This window comes from Trachypithecus francoisi, unplaced genomic scaffold, assembly GCF_009764315.1.
Source record: "Trachypithecus francoisi isolate TF-2019V2 unplaced genomic scaffold, Tfra_2.0 Lachesis_group12, whole genome shotgun sequence".
NCBI lineage: Eukaryota > Metazoa > Chordata > Mammalia > Primates > Cercopithecidae > Trachypithecus > Trachypithecus francoisi.
Genome location: NW_022681457.1, coordinates 104186150 through 104204380, shown reverse-complemented (window position 1 = coordinate 104204380; position 18231 = coordinate 104186150). Strand labels below are relative to the sequence as shown.

Here is an 18231-nt window from a genome sequence, read left to right as displayed (position 1 = left end):
CCCTGCCGTGCTTTTCCCACAGGAAGCCCAGTAAAGGCTGTGGCCCGGGCCCCACTCCCTTCTCCCTCCAGACCAATGCTGGTGCTTCCCTATGGCCCCGTGGGCGTGATGGACCCTGGGTTCCCAGGAGCACTGTGAGTCACAGTGAACTTTCCTTTCAGTGGCGCTGACCTCTCTGTGCTGTCACCCAGTCACCTTTATAAATTAAGACACGAGGCTGGGCAAGGTGGCTCGCGCCTGTAATCTCAGCATTTTGGGAGGCTGAGGTGGGCGAATCACGAGGTCCTGATCAAGACCATCCTGGCTAACACAGTGAAACCCCATCTCTATCAAAAATACAATTAGCTGGGCATGGTGGCGTGCACCTGTAGTTCCAGCTACACGGGAGGCTGAGGCAGGAGAATGGCCTGAACCCGGGAGGCAGAGGTTGCAGTGAGCCAAGATCGCGCCACTGCACTCCAGCCTGGGCGACAGAGCAAGACTCCGTCCCAAAAAAAAAAAGACACGAACACAAATTGCATGGCCAGGCTGTGAGGTGCATGTGGGCAAGTCGGGAGCGCAGAGTTGGTGGTAACACCAGGGACCCAGGTGAAGCCACCTTAGCAGCGAATGCAGAGAGAGGACAGCAGAGGACCAGCCCAGGACAGCCCAGGGTTAGGAGACCAGGGAGCAGGGAGGACTTGCCCCTGGGAACTGAGGAGAGGTGGGTGGGGAGGCAGGAGGGGACTGAGGGCAGAGGGCATACGGGGAGCCAGGGCAGAGGGCATGTAAGAAGCAAAGCTCTCATGAAGGGAGGGGGTCTGCTGAGCCAACTGGTGCTGAGGCGGCAAGGTGAGGCCTGCCCCAGGACAGTCACTGTGCTCCACAACAGGAGGCCATAGGTGACAAGGACAGCATCAGTGGGCCAGGACAGGGCCTGCCTGGGTAGGGGCAAGAGAGAGTGGAGGGAGAGAAACTGGGACTGGTAAAAGTAGATGGATTTTTCAAGTTTTGTTGAAACAGAAAAAGAGGGATATGCTAGAGGGAGAACAAGGGCTAAGGGGGAAATGCCTAAAGTGAGTCCTGGGCGGGGCAAACACAGGCAGCTTTGGGTCAGGCACGCCTGGTCTCAAGGCCCGGCTCCAAAGTGAAGGCAGCACGCATTGTCTCTGGAGCCCACCGTGCCAGGCCTCGTGCTGAGCCCACACATGCATGATCTCAGGCAATTTTCCCAGTTGCCTCACAGCACACACAAGGTGGGTATCGCTATGATGTTCCTTTTACAGATGAAGAGACTGAGGTTCTCAGTGGCTGAGTTGCTTGTCTGCGGAGCTGGGAGGTGAGCCGGTGATAACTGCTCAGCCCTCAGCTATCCACCCAGCACCACTCCAGTCACTCTGCTGGCTGGGCTCCTTGCTCCTCATCCAGGGAGAAGGGATGCTAGCAGCCTCTACCCTGGGGACTGCCTCCGTCACCACTGGAAGGCTGCATAGGTGTCAGCTGCTGGGTGCGGGGGCCGCAGGCCTAGCCTCCCCCACTCCCTCCTGGTACCCTCACCATTCTTGTCTTCCCCCTTACCAATCTTGGGAGTGAGTAGGGTTGGGGTGAGGAGTAGGGAAAGAGGAGGAAGGCAGATGGCTGAGGTGGAATGCCTTGCAACGGTGTTCAAGGCCCTCTCCACCCCAGTCCTGCCTGACCACCTCCCATCACCCAAGGCAGCCAGCGGAGGGCTTTGTAGTTCCCCAAATGCACCTTAGAGTTTTGCGCATCTCTGCACACACTGGACACTCTTATCCTAACAAGGAAATGTCTCCTCTTCCAAGACTTTGCTCAATTACTGCCTCCTCCGGGAAGCCTTCCCTCACTGACATTATCCCACCACAGACAGACCTGGCTGACCATGCACTCCTTTCTGCCCTGTACAGCTGTCTGCCCTAGAGTGTGTCAGGTTGCATGTGATGGTCTGCTGGAGTGTCCTTCTTCCTCAGGAGATTAGGTACCCCACAAGGCACAGCCTGCATCTGATTCATCTCTGTGTATCCAGTACCCAGCACAGGTCCACACACAGAGGAGCAGCTCAGGGAACCTTGCATGGATGGATGGGCAGGCGAGTGGAAAAATAGATAAAAGAATGGATGATAGGATGGAGTGAATGAATGGGTGGATATATGGATGATAGCGTGGATGGGGTGGGTGATTAGAATGGGTGAATGGATGGGTAGATAAAATGAATGGAAGATGGGTAGGTGGGTAGATAGAAGGAAGGATGGAGATGGATGGATGAATGGATGAGTGGGTGGATGGATGGAAAGATGGATGGGAGACGGAAGGATGGAAGGAAGAAAGGAAGAAAGCATCTCTGGATGAATAGATGAGTGGATGAAAGGAAGATTGATGAATGGATGGATGCATGGACAAATGGATGGAAGGAAGGATCAATGGATGAATGGACGCATGGATGGATGACAGATGAATGGATGGAAGAAAGGAAGGAAGGGTCAGTGAATGGATTGATGGATGAATGGATGGGTGGGTGGGTGGCTGTGTAGATGGATGGATGGAAGGAAGAAATGGATTGATGGAATGGAGGGAGGGATGAGTAGATGGAAGGATGGAAGGATCAATGGATGGATGGATGGATGGATGGATAGATATATAGGTGGGTGAGTGGATGGGTGGATGGGGGACTGTGCAGATGGATAAATAATGGGGTGGGTAGGAAGGTGGGTAGGTGGACGAAAAGGTGGGTGGATGAATGGGTAAATGGGAGGATGGGCAGATGGGTGGATGACTGGGTAGGTGAATGGGTGTGTGTAGAATGAACAGATGGAGAGGAAAGTGGGTGGGAGGGGGATGAATGGACAGATGGACACAAGGTTTTTTGTGTTCCCTTCCCTAAGAGCTTCTGAGATAAAAAAAATCTTAAGACTCCTTCAATTCCAAAGCCCCTTCAGGCCAATGCTCCAGGTGTGGATTTCCACCTGCCAGGTGACAGGCAAATGCCGGGGCGCACAAGCTGCTATAACGAGGTGCCCGTGAAGAGCAGATGCGGCTGTGGGGAGCGAGTTGCCAGCCGCTGAGCAGCGAACACGCATTGCGACAATGCCACGGACAGCAGCAGACGGGGGGTGCGGGGGGTGGGGATAATGGATGAGCAGATCAGAGGCAGGGAGTGGGCGACAGCCTGCATCAGATGGGACAGGCCAGACAGACTGCCCTCCTCCCAGGGCACTGACAAGCAGATACCATCTGGGCCATCTCCAACCAGGGCCCTGCGCTCACATGGGGCTGAGGGGCGGGAGGATGCCGCTGCCACTGTCTTTTAGATGGGAAGTTGGAGGCGAGAAAACGGAGGGGAGGAAGTTTTCTCCTGGGGACCCGGCCCTCCCGCCACTACCCCAACATGGTCCCACCTGACAGGCTGCTGGGGCTCATCTGCTGTGTCAGGATGGCCTTGAGCTTTTTGATCTCCTCCTGGTACTCGCGAAGCAGCGCGTCCTTGGGGTCCTCATTGATGCGTGGCTTGTTCCTGATGTTCTTGGCCCGGTTGGCATAGCGCAGTGTGCTGAGTGTCTCATCGTAGTTGTTGTCCGCAGGCGACAGGCAGGCCACCATCAGCGTCTTGGTGTTGCCACCCAGTGAGTCCTGCAGCAGCCGCGTCAGCTTTGAGTCACGGTAGGGGATGTGCTTACAGCGCCCGTCCACCAGCGCCGAGATGACGTTGCCCAGCGCCGACAGCGACAGGTTGATCTTGGTGGCCTCCTTGAGCCGCTCGCCCGTGGCCCCGGTCTTGGACTGCCGCTCGCTGCCCGCCAGGTCCACCAGGTTCAGCTTGCCCGCCCGGAGGTGGTCCTTGCCCCGCTCATCTGCAGACAGACCAGGCAGAGGGGCGAGGGCCTTGGGTGAGCCCTATGTATCGAGGGCAATCAGTGCCAGGCACTGGGTGCTCAATGTCTGCCCACCGAGGGTTTCCCCTCAGCTGCACAGGAGCCCCAGGAAGCAGGTGCTATTATTGGGCTCATCTTACAGATGGGTAGACTGAGGCTCAGAGAGGGCATGGAACTTGCCCAAGGTCACACAGCTGCTAAAAGCTATAGCCACCATCAGAACCCAGGGCAGGCTGTCTCCAGGAGCAGGGGTTGGAGTTGGAGACCATTCTGAGTGCAACAGGGCCTCTGGCTGCCACAGCAGCTCCCGAAGGCTTCCTGCAAGGTCAAAGGTGGAGAAGGACAGGGGTGTGGCTGGATCGCCAGGGAGTTATGTCACTCAACACAGAAAACATCTGCTTTGGAGACTCCTGGACCCGGTTCCCAACCCAGTCCTGTCTTCTCCTTGTTGTGTGGCAGTAGCAGAGCCACCTATCTCCCAGATTCTCAATTCCCCACATCAACAAAATGAGACCCCATTAGGGTTTGTGAGACAAAGCGGCAGATGTCAGAAGCCACGTTTGCTCTTTTCCACTTGCCAGCATAATCAGCTCACAAAGCCGCTGCCTCTGTGCCAACGTGCAGAGCTGTGCAGAGCTCCGCAGATATGCTTTGAAGACAAAACTGAATGGAGTCTACAGTTCCCCACGTCTCTGGCTGAGTCACCACCTCACTTAAAGACAGACCCTAGGCCATGCCTTTTCCTACACATGAGATAATGTCTGCCAGGGTTTGTGAGGAAGCCTCTGGAATCTATCACCAGATGTGCTCTTGCACCCAAACCTTGATGTGATTCTGAGCAAGTCAGATGCTATTCTGCAGGTGCTGCCTTCACCACCTGTATATAAACTGTGACCTGAAATACTGACAGAGCCGCTCTGGGCTGTAGGCCCCAGTCTATTATCCTCAGTAGGACGTCTCTTTTTTTTTTTATTTTTATTTTTTTTTTGAGACGGAGTCTCGCTCTGTCGCCCAGGCTGGAGTGCAGTGGCCAGATCTCAGCTCACTGCAAGCTCCGCCTCCAGGTTTACCCCCTTCCTCAGCCTCCCGAGTAGCTGGGACTATAGGCACCCGCCACCTCGCCCGGCTAGTTTTTTTTGTAGTTTTTAGTAGAGAAGGGGTTTCACCGTGTTCGCCAGGATGGTCTCGATCTCCTGACCTCATGATCCGCCCGTCTCAGCCTCCCAAAGTGCTGGGATTACAGGCTTGAGCCACCGCGCCCGGCCTTTTTTTTTTTTTTGCCTTTGGGACAGGATCTCACTCTGTTGCCCAGACTGGAGTGCAGTGGTGCAATCCTAGCTCAATACAGCCTCGAACTCCTAGGCTCAAGCAATCCTCCTGCTTCAGTCTCCTGAGTAGCTGGGACTGAAGGTGTACATCACCACACCTGGCTAATTTGTTTCTTTCTAGAGATTGGGTGTCCCTATATTGCCCAGGCTGGTCTCAAACTCCTGGTCTCAAGTGATCCTCCTGCCCATCTCCCAAAGTTCTGGGATTACAGGTGTGAGCTGCTGCCCCTGGCCTGTTGTTGTTGTTTTTGAGACAGAGTCTTGCTCTGTTGCCCAGGCTGAAGTGCAGTGTCATAATCTCGGCTCACTGCAACTCCTGCTTGATCCCAGGAGTTCGAGACCAGCCTGGGCAACATGGTGAAACCCCTTCTCTAACAACAACAACAAAAAAATTAGCCAGGGCAGGGCGCGGTGGCTCACGCCTGTAATCCTAGCACTTTGGGAGGCTGAGGCGGGTGGATCACGAGGTCAGAAGATCGAGACCATCCTGGCTAACATGGTGAAACCCGTCTTCACTAAAAATACAAAAAATTAGCCAGGCATGGTGGTGGGCGCCTGTAGTCCCCGCTACTCGGGAGGCTGACACAGGAGAATAGTGTGAACCTGGGAGGCAGAGTTTGCAGTGAGCCAAGATTGCACCACTGCACTCCAGCCTGGGCGACAGAGCGAGACTCTGTCTCAAAAAAAAAAAAAAAATTAGCCAGGTGTGGTGGTGCATGCCTGTGGTCTCAACTATTTCAGAGGCTGAGGTGGGATGATCACCTGAGCCTAGGAGGTTAAGGTTGCAGTGAGCTGTGATCGTGCCACTGCATTCTAGCCTGGGCAACAAAATAAAACCCTGACTCAGAAGAAAAAGAAAAGAAAACATAAAAAAAACCACACCAAAAACAGCTGGGTGTGTAGTGTCGTGTGCCTGTGGTCCCAGCTACTCAGGAGGCTGAGATGGGAGGAATGCTTGAGCCCAGAAGTTCAAGGCTACAGTGAGCTATGATTGCACCACTGCACTCCAGCCTGCGTGGCAGAGTGAGACCCTGTCTCTAAAAATAGGACAGGAAGGAACCTGGTGCTGCCCCTTTGGGAAGCTCTTTGCAGAACGGAACAGGAGTCTTAACCACGTGTGTTATCTTTGCTCCAGGACTCCATTCCAGGGAACCGAGTCTGAGGAAATGACTCTCAGATGAGAAAAAGCTTTGTGCACACAGATGTCCATCATGGCATGACTTCCAGCACGGGGAAACTGGAAACCACTGATCAAGGACGGGCTGGAAAAGGTCATGAGCCAGGCCACTACACATGGTCATGAAGACACGGTGACAGTAACATGCAGAAATGCTTAGTGATGGCAAGGGAGATGGAACCAGGGGAAACCATGGCATAAGATTTCAGTTGTGTTTAAAACATTCATAGGAAGAAAAGGATCAAAAGAAAATATGGGCTGGGCGCAGTGGCTCATGCGTTTAATCATGCCTGGGAGGCTGAGATGGATTGCTTGAGTCCAGGAGCTTGAGACCAGCATGGGCAACACGGCGAGATCCTGTTGCTACAAAACATAAAAATTAGCTGGGTGTGCTGGTGCATGCCTATAGTTCCAAGCTACTTGGGAGGCTAAGGTGGGAGGACTGGTTGAGCCTGGGAGACCAAAGTTGCAGTGATCTGAGATTACACCACTGTACTCCAGCCTGGGCAACAGAGCTGTCTCAGAAAAAAAACCAAACAAACAAACCAATGTGTATATATGTGTGTGTATATATATTGTATATTTATATATAAATAAACATAATATAAATAATTATATTATAAATATAAATAATTATTATATATTAGTATAATGCTTAAATGTTAGTGGTGTTTAGGTGTCAGAACCATGAGTAACTGTTCCCTACCATTCCCTACTTTCTTTTTTTTTTTTGAGACGGAGTCTTGCTCTGTCGCCTGGGCTGGAGTGCAGTGGCCGGATCTCAGCTCACTGCAAGCTCCGCCTCCCAGGTTTTAGGCCATTCTCCTGCCTCAGCCTCCGGAGTAGCTGGGACTACAGGTGCCCGCCACCTCGCCCGGCTAGGTTTTTTTTTTTTTTGTATTTTTAGTAGAGACGGGGTTTCACCGTGTTAGCCAGGATGGTCTCGATCTTCTGACCTCGTGATCCGCCCGTCTCGGCCTCCCGAAGTGCTGGGATTACAGGCTTGAGCCACCGCACCCGGCCCCATTCCCTACTTTCTTACCATCATCACTGAGCTCACATTATTTTATAAGGTGAATGTGCAACCGGCCTGCCTCATCCTTCAAACCTTCCTGCAAAGACCAAGAGGTGCCCCCCCAAACCCGCTCCCCCCTCCTCCCTCCTGATCTGTCCTCAGTTGCCCTGGTCTCTGCACCTCCCCAAGCTGCAGCATTGAGGCTGTGACCACGCTGGTCCCAGCCTTCCCCATATCAGCACCCCCGGGACACTGAGACTCATGGCCTCATACCCAAGCAAGCAATGGGGCTTGGCCCAAGGCCAGGTCACCACACCGGTTGGGCAATATGTCCAGGAGGTTCCATCTACCCAGGCCTTGACCCTGGGTAGTGCAGTGGTGCGATCTCAGATCACTGCAACCTCGGTGGGCTCAACCAATCCTCTCACCTCAGCCTCCCAAGTAGCTGGGACTGTAGGCATGCACCACCACACCCAGCTAATTCCTGACCCTGATCCCTGGGTCAGGGATCTCTCCAGAATTATGTTCCCAGTTGGGCTGAGGCCACCTCCTGCCCCACTGTTCTTTGGAGTTCTAGTCATGATGGACCACAACTTGGAGGCAGCTGCAGTATTCATGGGAAAACCCAGACATCAGGGAGACCCGGGTTCAAATCCCAGCGCCACCAGTTAGCGGCAGTAAGACCTTGAACAAGCAAATCACTTTCCCTCTCAGAGCCTCTGTTTCCTCATCTATAAAATGAGGATTCTAGTGCCTGTCTCTAAATGGAATGAAAGGTATAAAGAGTTTGGCACTGCAGATGGCCAATAGGGGCCCCCAAATAAACATGGGTTTCTTTCCTTCCTCTTCGCTTTCTCAGAAGCTCTTCCAGAAAAAAATAATAATGAGATGACTGAGGAGTAGAGAACGTTAGAGAGAGAGAGGAGAATCCACAGGGTTGGAGTGACACACACTCCAGAGGAAGACCCCGGGAGAGAAGCCGGGCTCTGACGCTAGTTCCTAGTTGTGTGACCTCGATTTCTTCATCTGTAAAATGAGGATGATTCAGTATCCACCTCATGGGAGTGCTGAAGGAGTAAGTGAGACAATGCACACACATTACCTGGCATATTGGCTGGGCGCAGTGGCTCACGCCTGTAATCCTAGCACTTTGGGAGGCCAAGGCGGGAGGATTGCTTGAGCTCAGGAGTTCAAGACCAACCTGGGCAACATAGCAAGACCCCATCTCTACAAAAAATTAGCCAGGCATGGTGGTTTACCTGTAGTTCCAGCTGCTCAGGAGGCTGAGGTGGGAGGACCACCCGAGCCTGGGAGGCAGAGGTTGCAGTGAGCCGAGATCACCACTGCACTCCAGCCTGGGTGACAGAGTGAGACCTTGTCTCAAAAAACAAGAAAATAAATAAAAATTGTCTGGCACACAGTAAGTGCTCAATGTTGGCTCCCAGTGTTACTGTCGTTGCTGCTGCTTATCCTGGGAACACGGTCCCAGCATCCCAAGGATCCTCTTGGGTTTCCTCCAGGCTGTTAGAGCATCTCTTCCCACTTTCCAGGGGCTCTTGCGACCCCGAGAGGTGGCATGCCTTGGCTAGTGGGAGTGGAAGTGTGGCTGGGTCATCTGTCCCCCCGCCCCCTCTGCAGCAGCTCGCATACCCACAGCAGACATCTCGATGCTGATGGTGAAGATGGAGTGGGAGCGTGAGGAATCCTTGTTCATCAGCGTGTAGCCGACTGAGCGGTTCTTCCAGCCAGTCTCCATGATGTGCTCACACTGGGCCACGCTGTGCACCGTGTGCATGGACAGCCCCTTCACGTACACGCCCTTCTCTGGGTGCTCCTTCAGCTGAGGGAAGAGAAACGGGTCAGGGGTGGAACCTCCAGCCCCCAAGGGTTAGGACCAGGGATGGTCAAGGAACCAGAGAGAAGGGCCCCATGCGGACCGCCCTCGCCCTCCTGCAGTGCAGGCTGGCACCTCACACGCCTGTCACAGGGAGGGGTGTGTTCCAGGCTCAGCCAGCCTCAGACCTACCCCTGCCTCCTACTTGCTGTGGGACCTTCAGCCAGTGACAACCTAAGCCTCAGTTTCCACATCTATAAAATGGGCATGAGACAGCTATCTCACAGGGATATGGGGAGGAATCCGTAAAATAAGGCACATACAATGCTTAGCATGGTGCCAGCACCTAAGTGCCCCATGGATGCCAGCCACTGTTAGTGCTATGATTGCAAAGGCGGTTTTCCGTCAGGGAGCTTCAGATCCCAGGGGCTGTGCCTGTCGCTACCCATGAGCCCCGAGTGCTGTCTCCTTTCGCCCTGTTGCTAGGGCTCCATATCCCCTCCGCCGTGGCTCTAGAACAACAGGAATATCCCCAAACCCTCAGATCACAGGTGAGGCCACTAGCTGCCCAGAACCCCACAGGCTCACAGCCCGGAGGCCCCCAGCCCTCAGGGCGATGGCAGCAGTAAATTAATTTATCTGCTGGCTCCCTGCTGGTTTTCCAGGCAGCAAAGTCATTTTGTTGCAGACACAGAGCAGTGAAATGCAGTATTTTTCAAGTGTGAGAGGAAATAAAACCACTCTGGCACAAGAGCAGAATGAATGAGGACAAAAGGCATTAGTCTGCCAAGTGGCTCTGCAGGTCAGAGCCACAGGAGGCTCAGCTGCTTTGCTCCCAGTAGCTTTAGGGGGGTCCCAGGTGGGCTCAGGCCCCTGCTGTAGGAGGGGCATGGGTGGGGGTCAGGGGTGGTCCTATCTGCTGCAGCGTGGAAAAACAGCCAAGCCCCACCAAGGGACTGGGCTTCATGGAATAGAAGAGTAACTGACACCCAGAAAGGAGAAGGTGAAGGTCACAGCTGTTAGTGGGGGTCACAGCCGATGGAAGGCTCCAGGGGCAAGGCACAGAGACAGGCCGGAGCATCCTGCAGTGGCTGAAGCTTGAGATGACAGAGGGTGGGTCTTGGCCCAGGTGGCAGCTGTGAGGAGGGAGCTCAGAGGATGGAGCTGCATGTGGCCGGAGGGCACCCCGTTCTGTGACTTGCTGGTTGGGGAAGTTAATTTGCCTCTCTAGGTCTCAATTTTCTCTTCCGTAAAATGGGGATGATAACTCCTATTTCTACAAGATCATTATGAGGATTAGGAAGAGAACAGATCTAAAAAAAAGTTCTGTGGGTACTCAGCAGGGGCTCAGTTACAAAAAGGATGAGGTCGCCATCTCGGGCCTGAGCAACCCGAGGAGACAACCCGTCACCCAAGAGGTCTCCTGCCACGAGATTTTCCAGCCCAGGAAGGCTCCCTGCTCCCAAACTTGTGACGGCCTCAGGGGTCCTCCCTCCACAGCACTCCCAACCTCACTCCACCCCCGACACCTGGGGAGGCGCTGAGTGACAGCTCCCAGCTGCACACCAGGCTCCTTGGTAACTGCTCATCTCTGCTGCGGAGGCCAGAGCCGGGTCACCATGGCAACCAGCTGGGATGCGGCAAGGATGAGAGAGGGGAGCATGGCAGGAACGTGTCCATCGCTGCCACAGGGAGGGGAGCCCTTGACACTTTGCCGGGACATAGGTGGGGAGAACCCGCTGGACAGGCCCCCTCAGACCTCACCAGATCAGGTAGTACAGGGCTGGGTTCTGGGATGGTAGTTTACACTGGCTAGGGGGAGGGCACAGAACTCTGCTTCCCCAAACCTCTTGCTGGCCTTAAGTGATGTAATAACCTCTGATTATAACCACAATCGGGCCTCTGTTAAACACGGGTTAACAGTGTGTGCTGTGGAGCAAATCCCATCGCCACTCTTTATTGACTGTGTGTCCTTGGGCTGGTCTTACTTAGCTAAGCACATAGAGCCTCAGTTTCCTCATCTGTCATTATAAGGGATAAGAAAGGTGCCTCCTCCTGGACTGCCAGGAGGTTTACATGAGAGCCATCTGCACATCCTCCTCGAGGGAGCGTGTCTAAAGCCCGGTGGCCCCCGGAGTGTGTTTCAGAGAGTGCATCTGTCACTGCAGCCCCCAAGGCAGCTGGTTCAATAGGCCTGAGGCCCGTGGCTCAGCTGCAGCAAGTGTGCGCAGCTGCCAGCTTTTGGCCCCTCTAAGCCCGGGTAACTGAGGCCTTTCTAGGGTCCAGGGTAGTGAGAAGGGGGAGGAGGGCTCCCTGCTGCTCCAGTGCAGGTTAGCAGAAGGTTTGCAGGGGGCCAGAGTGCCCTAACCCCACAGGCTGACCTTCTGGGACTCACATGTGGGAACAACACCCTGTGTTGCCTCCTGTCTCTGATTCCCTGTCCGGGGGATGAGCTATGATTCAGCTGCACTAGGAGAGAGAATGTGGTAGAAAAACTCTAGGTGGGAGGCTGCAGGCTCCCGCATAAAAAACACCAAGTGGCTGGGTGCATGTGGTGATACATGCCTGCAGTCCCAGCTACTGGGGCGCTGAGGTAGAAGGCTCAAGGCCAGGAGTTCGAGGCCAGCCTGGGCAACGCAGCGAGACTCTGTCTCAAAATGGTCTCGCTGCTTTGCCCAGGCTGGAGTGCAGTGGCACAATCTCAGCTCACTGCAACCCCTACCTCCTGGGTTCAAGTGATTATCCTGCCTCAGCCTCCCCAGTAGCTGGGACTACAGACGTGCACCACCACGCCCAGCTAGTTTTTGTATTTTTAGTAGAGATGGGTTTTCACCGTGTTGGCCAGGCTGGTCTCGAACTCCTGACCTCAAATGATCCGCCCACTTTGGCCTCCCAAAGTGTTAGGATTATGGGCAAGAGACGCCGTGCCCTGCCTAAAAAATTTTTTTATTAAAAAAAAAAAAATGTCCCGACTCCAGTGTCCCAGTGCCGGCACCCTCAGGACACTTTCCCGTATTTCTGAGGGAGCAGCACCAATGCCAACCTCCCCCCTACCAGCCCCACCTGCCCACACTGGGTCTGTGCCCACCTCCAGCTTCTGCTTGGTGTCAGTCCCCAGGAGGTCCCGGACATCTTCATTGTAGATCTCCAGGTAGGAGGCCCGGACCAGGAACTTGGTGTTCTCTGCACACTGCACGGAGCACACAGAAAGAATCTAGACATCAGAGCTCCAAGTCCACCTGCTGCCAGGCTTGGCTCTGGGCCCTGGGCCCTGGGCCCTCTGCCACCAGGACATCATGGGAGGAGAAGGAACGTCGAGGCAAGAGGAGTCTCCAACCCAACCCACCCTGCTGGCCCTCCTGGCAAGCTCTCTCCTCGTCTCCAGCTTGGTGGGTGCTCAGGCCTCTTTGAGTTGTATAATCTTCATATTGCTGTCTAATGCTCTGTCTACAATCCTCATGGGAAAGGAAACAGAGGCCTCCCCACTATTCAGGGTAAAAAAAAACACAAACAAACAAAAAAACAGGGCCAGGCGCTACTCATGCCTGTAATCCCGGCACTTTCGGAGGCCTAGGTGGGTGGATCACCTGAGGTCAGGAGTTCAAGACCAGCCTGACCAACACGACGAAACCCCATCTCTATTAAAAATATAAAAATTAGCCAGGCGTGGTAGCAGACGCCTGTAATCCCAGCTACTTAGGAGGCTGAGGCAGGAGAACTGCTTGAACCAGGGAGGCAGAGGCTGCCGTGAGCCAAGATTGTGCCATTGCACTCCAGCCTGAGCGAAAGAGCAAGACTCCATCTCAAAAACAAAACCAAAAACAAAAACCCTGGCTGGGTGTGGTGGCTCACGCCTGTAATCCCAGCACTTTGGGAGGCCAAGGCCGGCGAATCACTTGAGGTCAGGAGTTCAAGACCCAACCTGGCGAAACCCCATCTCTACTAAAAGTATAAAAACTAGCCGGATGTGGTGACGGGTGCCTGTAATCCCAGCTACTTGGGAGGCTAAGGCAGGAGAATTGCTTGAATCTGGGAGGCAGAGGTTACAGTGAGCCAAGATCACGCCATTGTACTCCAGCCTGGGTGACAGAGCAAGACTCCGTCTCAAAAAACAACAACAAAAATCTGAGGCCACAGGGAAGGCCTGGGCCAAGCACTGGCTCTGGGCTGGTCCTTGGCAGCTCTCCGAGGCCCTACATATTGCTCTGGCTACCATGGTGAGTCCTGGGAGCGGCACAGGTGTGACAGCGACACTGCAGCTGACCAGGGTCATCCCCATCCGCCATTCCCCATGCACTGCCACAAATGGTCACCAGGTAATTCTCACCTGCAGCCTGGATACTGGGATGAATTCAGAGTCCAGTCTCAACCTGGCCCATAAAGGCTCAGAGTCTCAACCTCCCTATCTCAAAAATGGGGCTATCAGCTACCTCCTGGGTCAGGCTGGAGATTCAGTGAGATAAGGATGCCAAGGGCTTCACATACGACTTGGTCCATAACAATTGCTCAATAAAGAGGGAAGCTGTGATCGTTACAACCACTTCCTGGCCCAGTGCACAGGGTCAGCAGATCCACAAGAAATGCTCCACTAAGGGTTAGAAGCCAAAAATGACGCGAGAAAAGCATGGACAGAATTTTCTCTGTTTTAAGTTTTTTCCCACCACCTTTTCAGAACCCGGAGCCTTCCCTGCTCACCCGCACGGGGTCAGGCCGGACTCCGAACACTTCCCGTGTCCCTGCCACCTGTCAGAAGTGCTCTGGGGCCCAGCTGCAGCTCTGGCCCTGCCCCTTTCCTCCACGAGGCCCGTACCTGGACGCTCTCGAACACGTGCTCGAAGGCCCTGGGGATGATGCCTCTCTGGGAGGGTGGATCCGGCAGGCCCTGCATGGTGAAGGACTTTCCGCTGCCTGTCTGGCCGTAGGCAAAGATGGTGCCATTGTAGCCCTCAGTGACGCCCTAAGTGGGAGGAAGCCAGGACCCCGTGATCAGCGGACCAGGCACAGCAGGGCTCGGGACAGGGCTCCCTAACTCACAGACTCAGGGCCCTTCCTGGTCCCCCCCACCCAACAATGGCACTGGAGTGTGCAGATAAACAAGGCCCAGCTCTGTCCTCAAGGAGCTGACTGTCTGGTGGGGTAGAAGCTGTCCCTGTGTGTGGGTGGGGAAGAGCCTGCGCTGTGGGCTTGGCCCCCTGGACTCACATCCATCTCCACCTTTACTGTGTGCCCTTGGGCTGGCCTTACTGAGGCACATTGATAAGATGATAAGAGCAACCTTAGGCCAGGCGGGGTGGCTCACGCTTGTAATCCTAGCACTTTGGAAGGCTGAGGCGGGCGGATTACCTGAGGTCAGGAGTTCGAGACCAGCCTGGGCAACACGGTGAAACCCTGTCTCTACTAAAAATACAAAAATTAGCTGGGTGTGGTGGTGAGCTCCTGCAGTCCCAGCTACTCAGGAGGCTGAGGCAGGAGAATTTATTGAATCTGGGAGATTGCAGTGAGCCGAGATCATGCCACTGCACTCCAGCCCGGGGGACAGAGTGAGACTCCATCCAAACAAACAAACAAACAAACAAAAAAAGATCGGCCGGGCGCGGTGGCTCATGCCTGTAATTCCAGCACTTTGGGAGGCCGAGGCGGGAAGATCACCAGGTCAGGAGATAGAGACCATCCTGGCTAACACGGTGAAACCCCATCTCTACTAAAAAATATAAAAACTTAGCCGGGCGAGGTGGCGGGTGCCTGTAGTCCCAGCTACTCTGGAGGCTAAGGCAGGAGAATGGCGTAAACCTGGGAGGCGGAGCTTGCAGTGAGCCGAGATCGCGCCACTCACTCCAGCCTGGGCGACAGAGTGAGACTCCATCTCAAAAAGAAAAAAAAAAAAAAAAAGGATCAACATCTTAAAGGGTAAGAACAGCACCTGCGAGGCTCCCGCAGGGTGCATATGGGGATTCTTTTGTGCATTGGCACAGGAAGCACCGCCATACACAGGTGATCGCCCAATGTCCGCTTGCAATGGAGGGAGCTGGACACACACAGGTGATTCTCGTGGCGGGCTATGGGGCGGGCACACAGCGACAAGAGTCCAGGCAGCCAGCAGGGATGGGGAGTACAAAGAAGTGAAAACAGGATGGTGCAGGAAGAACAAAGCACAGCTTTCCAGGCGGCAAAGACAGGGAGAATTGGGCAGGTGACAGGAAGAGGAAGGCATTCCAGGCTGAGGGGACAGCTTGAGTAAAGCCACACAGGTGAGGTGTGAAGAGCAGGAGGTACTGGGGGAGGGGTGGAAGATGAGGCCTGGAAGGAAGAGAGGAGGGAAACCCGGTGCCGTTCCCAAAGTCATTCTTTGTTCATCGCTGTTTCTATTCATTCAACAGGGACTATGCTCAGCCTAGGGACAAAGTGGTGAACCAGGTAGATACAGTTCCTGTCCTTGCAGAGCTCATGAGCTTGCAAATTCTAGACCTTAGTGTGGGCTTGGGGTGGATCCTGTGTGAGCACATCGTCCCAGAGAACTGCTCTGAGGCCCCAAGGGCCCACATGGCATCTATGCCCAGTTCCACTGCAAAGACGCATGCTGTAACCAAAACAGGGCTGGGTGTGCCCCGACTTGCCAGTGAGGGAAGATGAAAAAAGTCACCATTCTGCCAGATGCGGTGACTCATGCCTATGATCCCAGCACTTGGCGGGCAGATCACTTGAAGTCAGGAGTTCGAGAACAGCCTGGCCAACATGGTGAAACCCCATCTCTACTAAAAACACAAAAATTAGACGGGCGTGGTGGCAAGCACCTGTAATCCCACCTACTTGGGAGGTTGAGGCACAAGAATCGCTTGAACCCAGGAGGCGGAGGCGCTGGGGACAGTGCAGACCTGGAGGCGACACCAGAGGCAGGCTGTGGTTGTGTCCCGCCTGGACAAAAGCCTCCGGACCTACCTGTTCCCGTCTGCCTGTGCCCCTCGAGGGCCTTTCCGCCTGGCTGGGGGGCAGCGCCGCCCCCTGGGTATCCTCGGGGCGGCCTCATGCCCTGCGGCCTGGAGGGCGGCCTGTCCGGCGCCCTCACCTCCACCAACGGGTAGGCGATCTCGTTGTAGATCTGCTCGGTGACGTGGTCCACGTGGTAGGCGCCGTCGAAGGTGAACTGCTTGGGCGGCTCGTCCGCGGCGCCCGGGTTCTGGATGCAGCACTGGCCGCGCGCGCAGTCCACAGTCACCACGGGCTGGCAGCGCAGCTCCAGCTCCCGCTGGTTCATGGGGCGGCAGCGCACGACAACCTTCACCGCTTCGGAGGCCATGGCGCCGCGCACAGGACCACCGGGACCGGAGCCGACCCCCGCCCCGCCGGGGACCCCCAGCAGCCCGGGCCAAGGGGCAGGGCCAGCGCCAGCCACGGGGGGCGGGGCCTTGCGGCGGGGGCGGGGCCGCGACGGGGGGGGGGGGGGGGGGACTCTTTGGGGGGCGCCCCGAGGGGAGCGGGGAGTCGCAAGACCCGAGCCGGGGCCGCCGCCTCCTCCCGCCCCCGGGCTCGCCCGTTTCTGAGGCCCGGCCCGAGCGGGGACGTGGGGGATCTGCGCTGCAGGCGCCGCCGCAGGACCCGAGCCCGGAGCCTCCCCAGCCGCCCGCCAGCACGCTCACCGCCTCGGCGTTCGCGGTTGCTGGGCAACGCCCGTGGCGTCACAGGAGGGGCCCCGGGAATGCCTGGCCTGGCCCGCGAGCTTCGCCCGAGTAATCCCTGGGCAGCCACGCGCGACCACTTGCGAGAAGCGCCAGTCCTGGCTGGGCTCCTTTCGCGTCAGCTGTCTTCTCGAATCCGCACAGCCCCAGTTCAGAGATGTTGCGCAGCTTGCAGAGGCTGCGGTAAGACTGGGGCCCCCGGCCTAGAGAGATCCCCGGCCTTAGACCTAACTGAGAACAGCGGCAAGGACCTGTTGCCCCTTATCCATGTCCCCGTACTGGCTCAGGGGAAGGCTGCCCACAACCCACAGCCCCTGGACAGCTTCCTGTCATGCCACCCTTGTTATTTCTAAGACCCGAGATTGTAAAACAAACACTTTAGGCCGGGCGCGGTGGCTCAAGCCTGTAATCCCAGCACTTTGGGAGGCCGAGACGGGCGGATCACGAGGTCAGGAGATCGAGACCATCCTGGCTAACACGGTGAAACCCCGTCTCTACTAAATATACAAAAAACTAGCTGGGCGAGGTGGCAGGCGCCTGTAGTCCCAGCTACTGGGAGGCTGAGGCAGGAGAATGGCGTAAACCCAGGAAGCGGAGCTTGCAGTGAGCTGAGATCGGCCACTGCACTCCAGCTGGGCGACAGAGCGAGACTCCGTCTCAAAAAAAAAAAAAAAAAAAACAAACAAACACTTTAGAAGCCTAGTCTTTTGGGCCGGGCGCGGTGGCTCACGTCTGTAATCCCAGCACTTTTGGAGGCCAAGCGGGTGGATCACCTGACATCAGGAGTTCGAGACCAGCCTGGCTGACATGGTGAAACCTCCGTCCCTGGTGGTGGGCACCTGTAATCCCAGCTACTCAGGAAGCTGAGGCGGGAGAATCACTTGAACACGGGAGGCAGAGGTTGCAGTTGCAGTGAGCTGAGATTGCACCATTGCACTCCAGCCTGGGCAAAAAGAGCAAAATTCCATCTCAAAAAAAAAACAACAACAAACCACGTCTTTTGGATGGAAGGCTGCCTGGCCTATCCCTCCTGGCTCAGCGCAAGTTCCCCAGCCAGAAGAGCACCTCTGTCACACCTCTGGGCTCTTCCTTGCACTGCAACACTGAGTGTCAGCTCCATGTCAGGCACCGTGACAGATACTGGGGAGACAGCCCTCCTGGCCCATGATCTAGCTGGAGAGACAGACACAGGAAACAAAATCCCACAAACAGAATCCCTTAAACGAAAATGTAATTAAAAACTGAATAATGAGGCCGGGCGCGGTGGCTCAAGCCTGTAATCCCAGCACTTTGGGAGGCCGAGACGGGCGGATCACGAGGTCAGGAGTTCGAGACCAT

The 18231-nt window shown here is 55.4% G+C and overlaps 1 protein-coding gene across 9 annotated transcripts in view; it reads right to left on the bottom strand.

The window, feature by feature from the left end:
* Nucleotides 1–16869, bottom strand: part of KIF17 (kinesin family member 17) — a 53138-nt gene extending 36269 nt beyond the window's left edge. For 5 of the 9 annotated variants that reach the window (XR_004441058.1, XM_033227986.1, XM_033227990.1 and 2 more), the window contains exons 1-5: nt 16284–16608; nt 14031–14177; nt 12309–12410; nt 9037–9226; nt 3393–3845 (exon numbers count right to left, since the gene is read on the bottom strand). Coding sequence is in view for 8 of the 9 variants with exons in the window: in XM_033227986.1 (XP_033083877.1) it covers nt 3393–3845; nt 9037–9226; nt 12309–12410; nt 14031–14177; nt 16284–16514 (1123 nt within the window). In the remaining variant the exon portion in view is untranslated. Of the gene's footprint in view, nt 1–3392; nt 3846–9036; nt 9227–12308; nt 12411–14030; nt 14178–16156 lie in introns of all 9 variants that reach the window. The other 4 variants (XM_033227988.1, XM_033227989.1, XM_033227993.1 and 1 more) reach the window with 4 other exon arrangements.
* Nucleotides 16870–18231: the final 1362 nt, after the last annotated feature.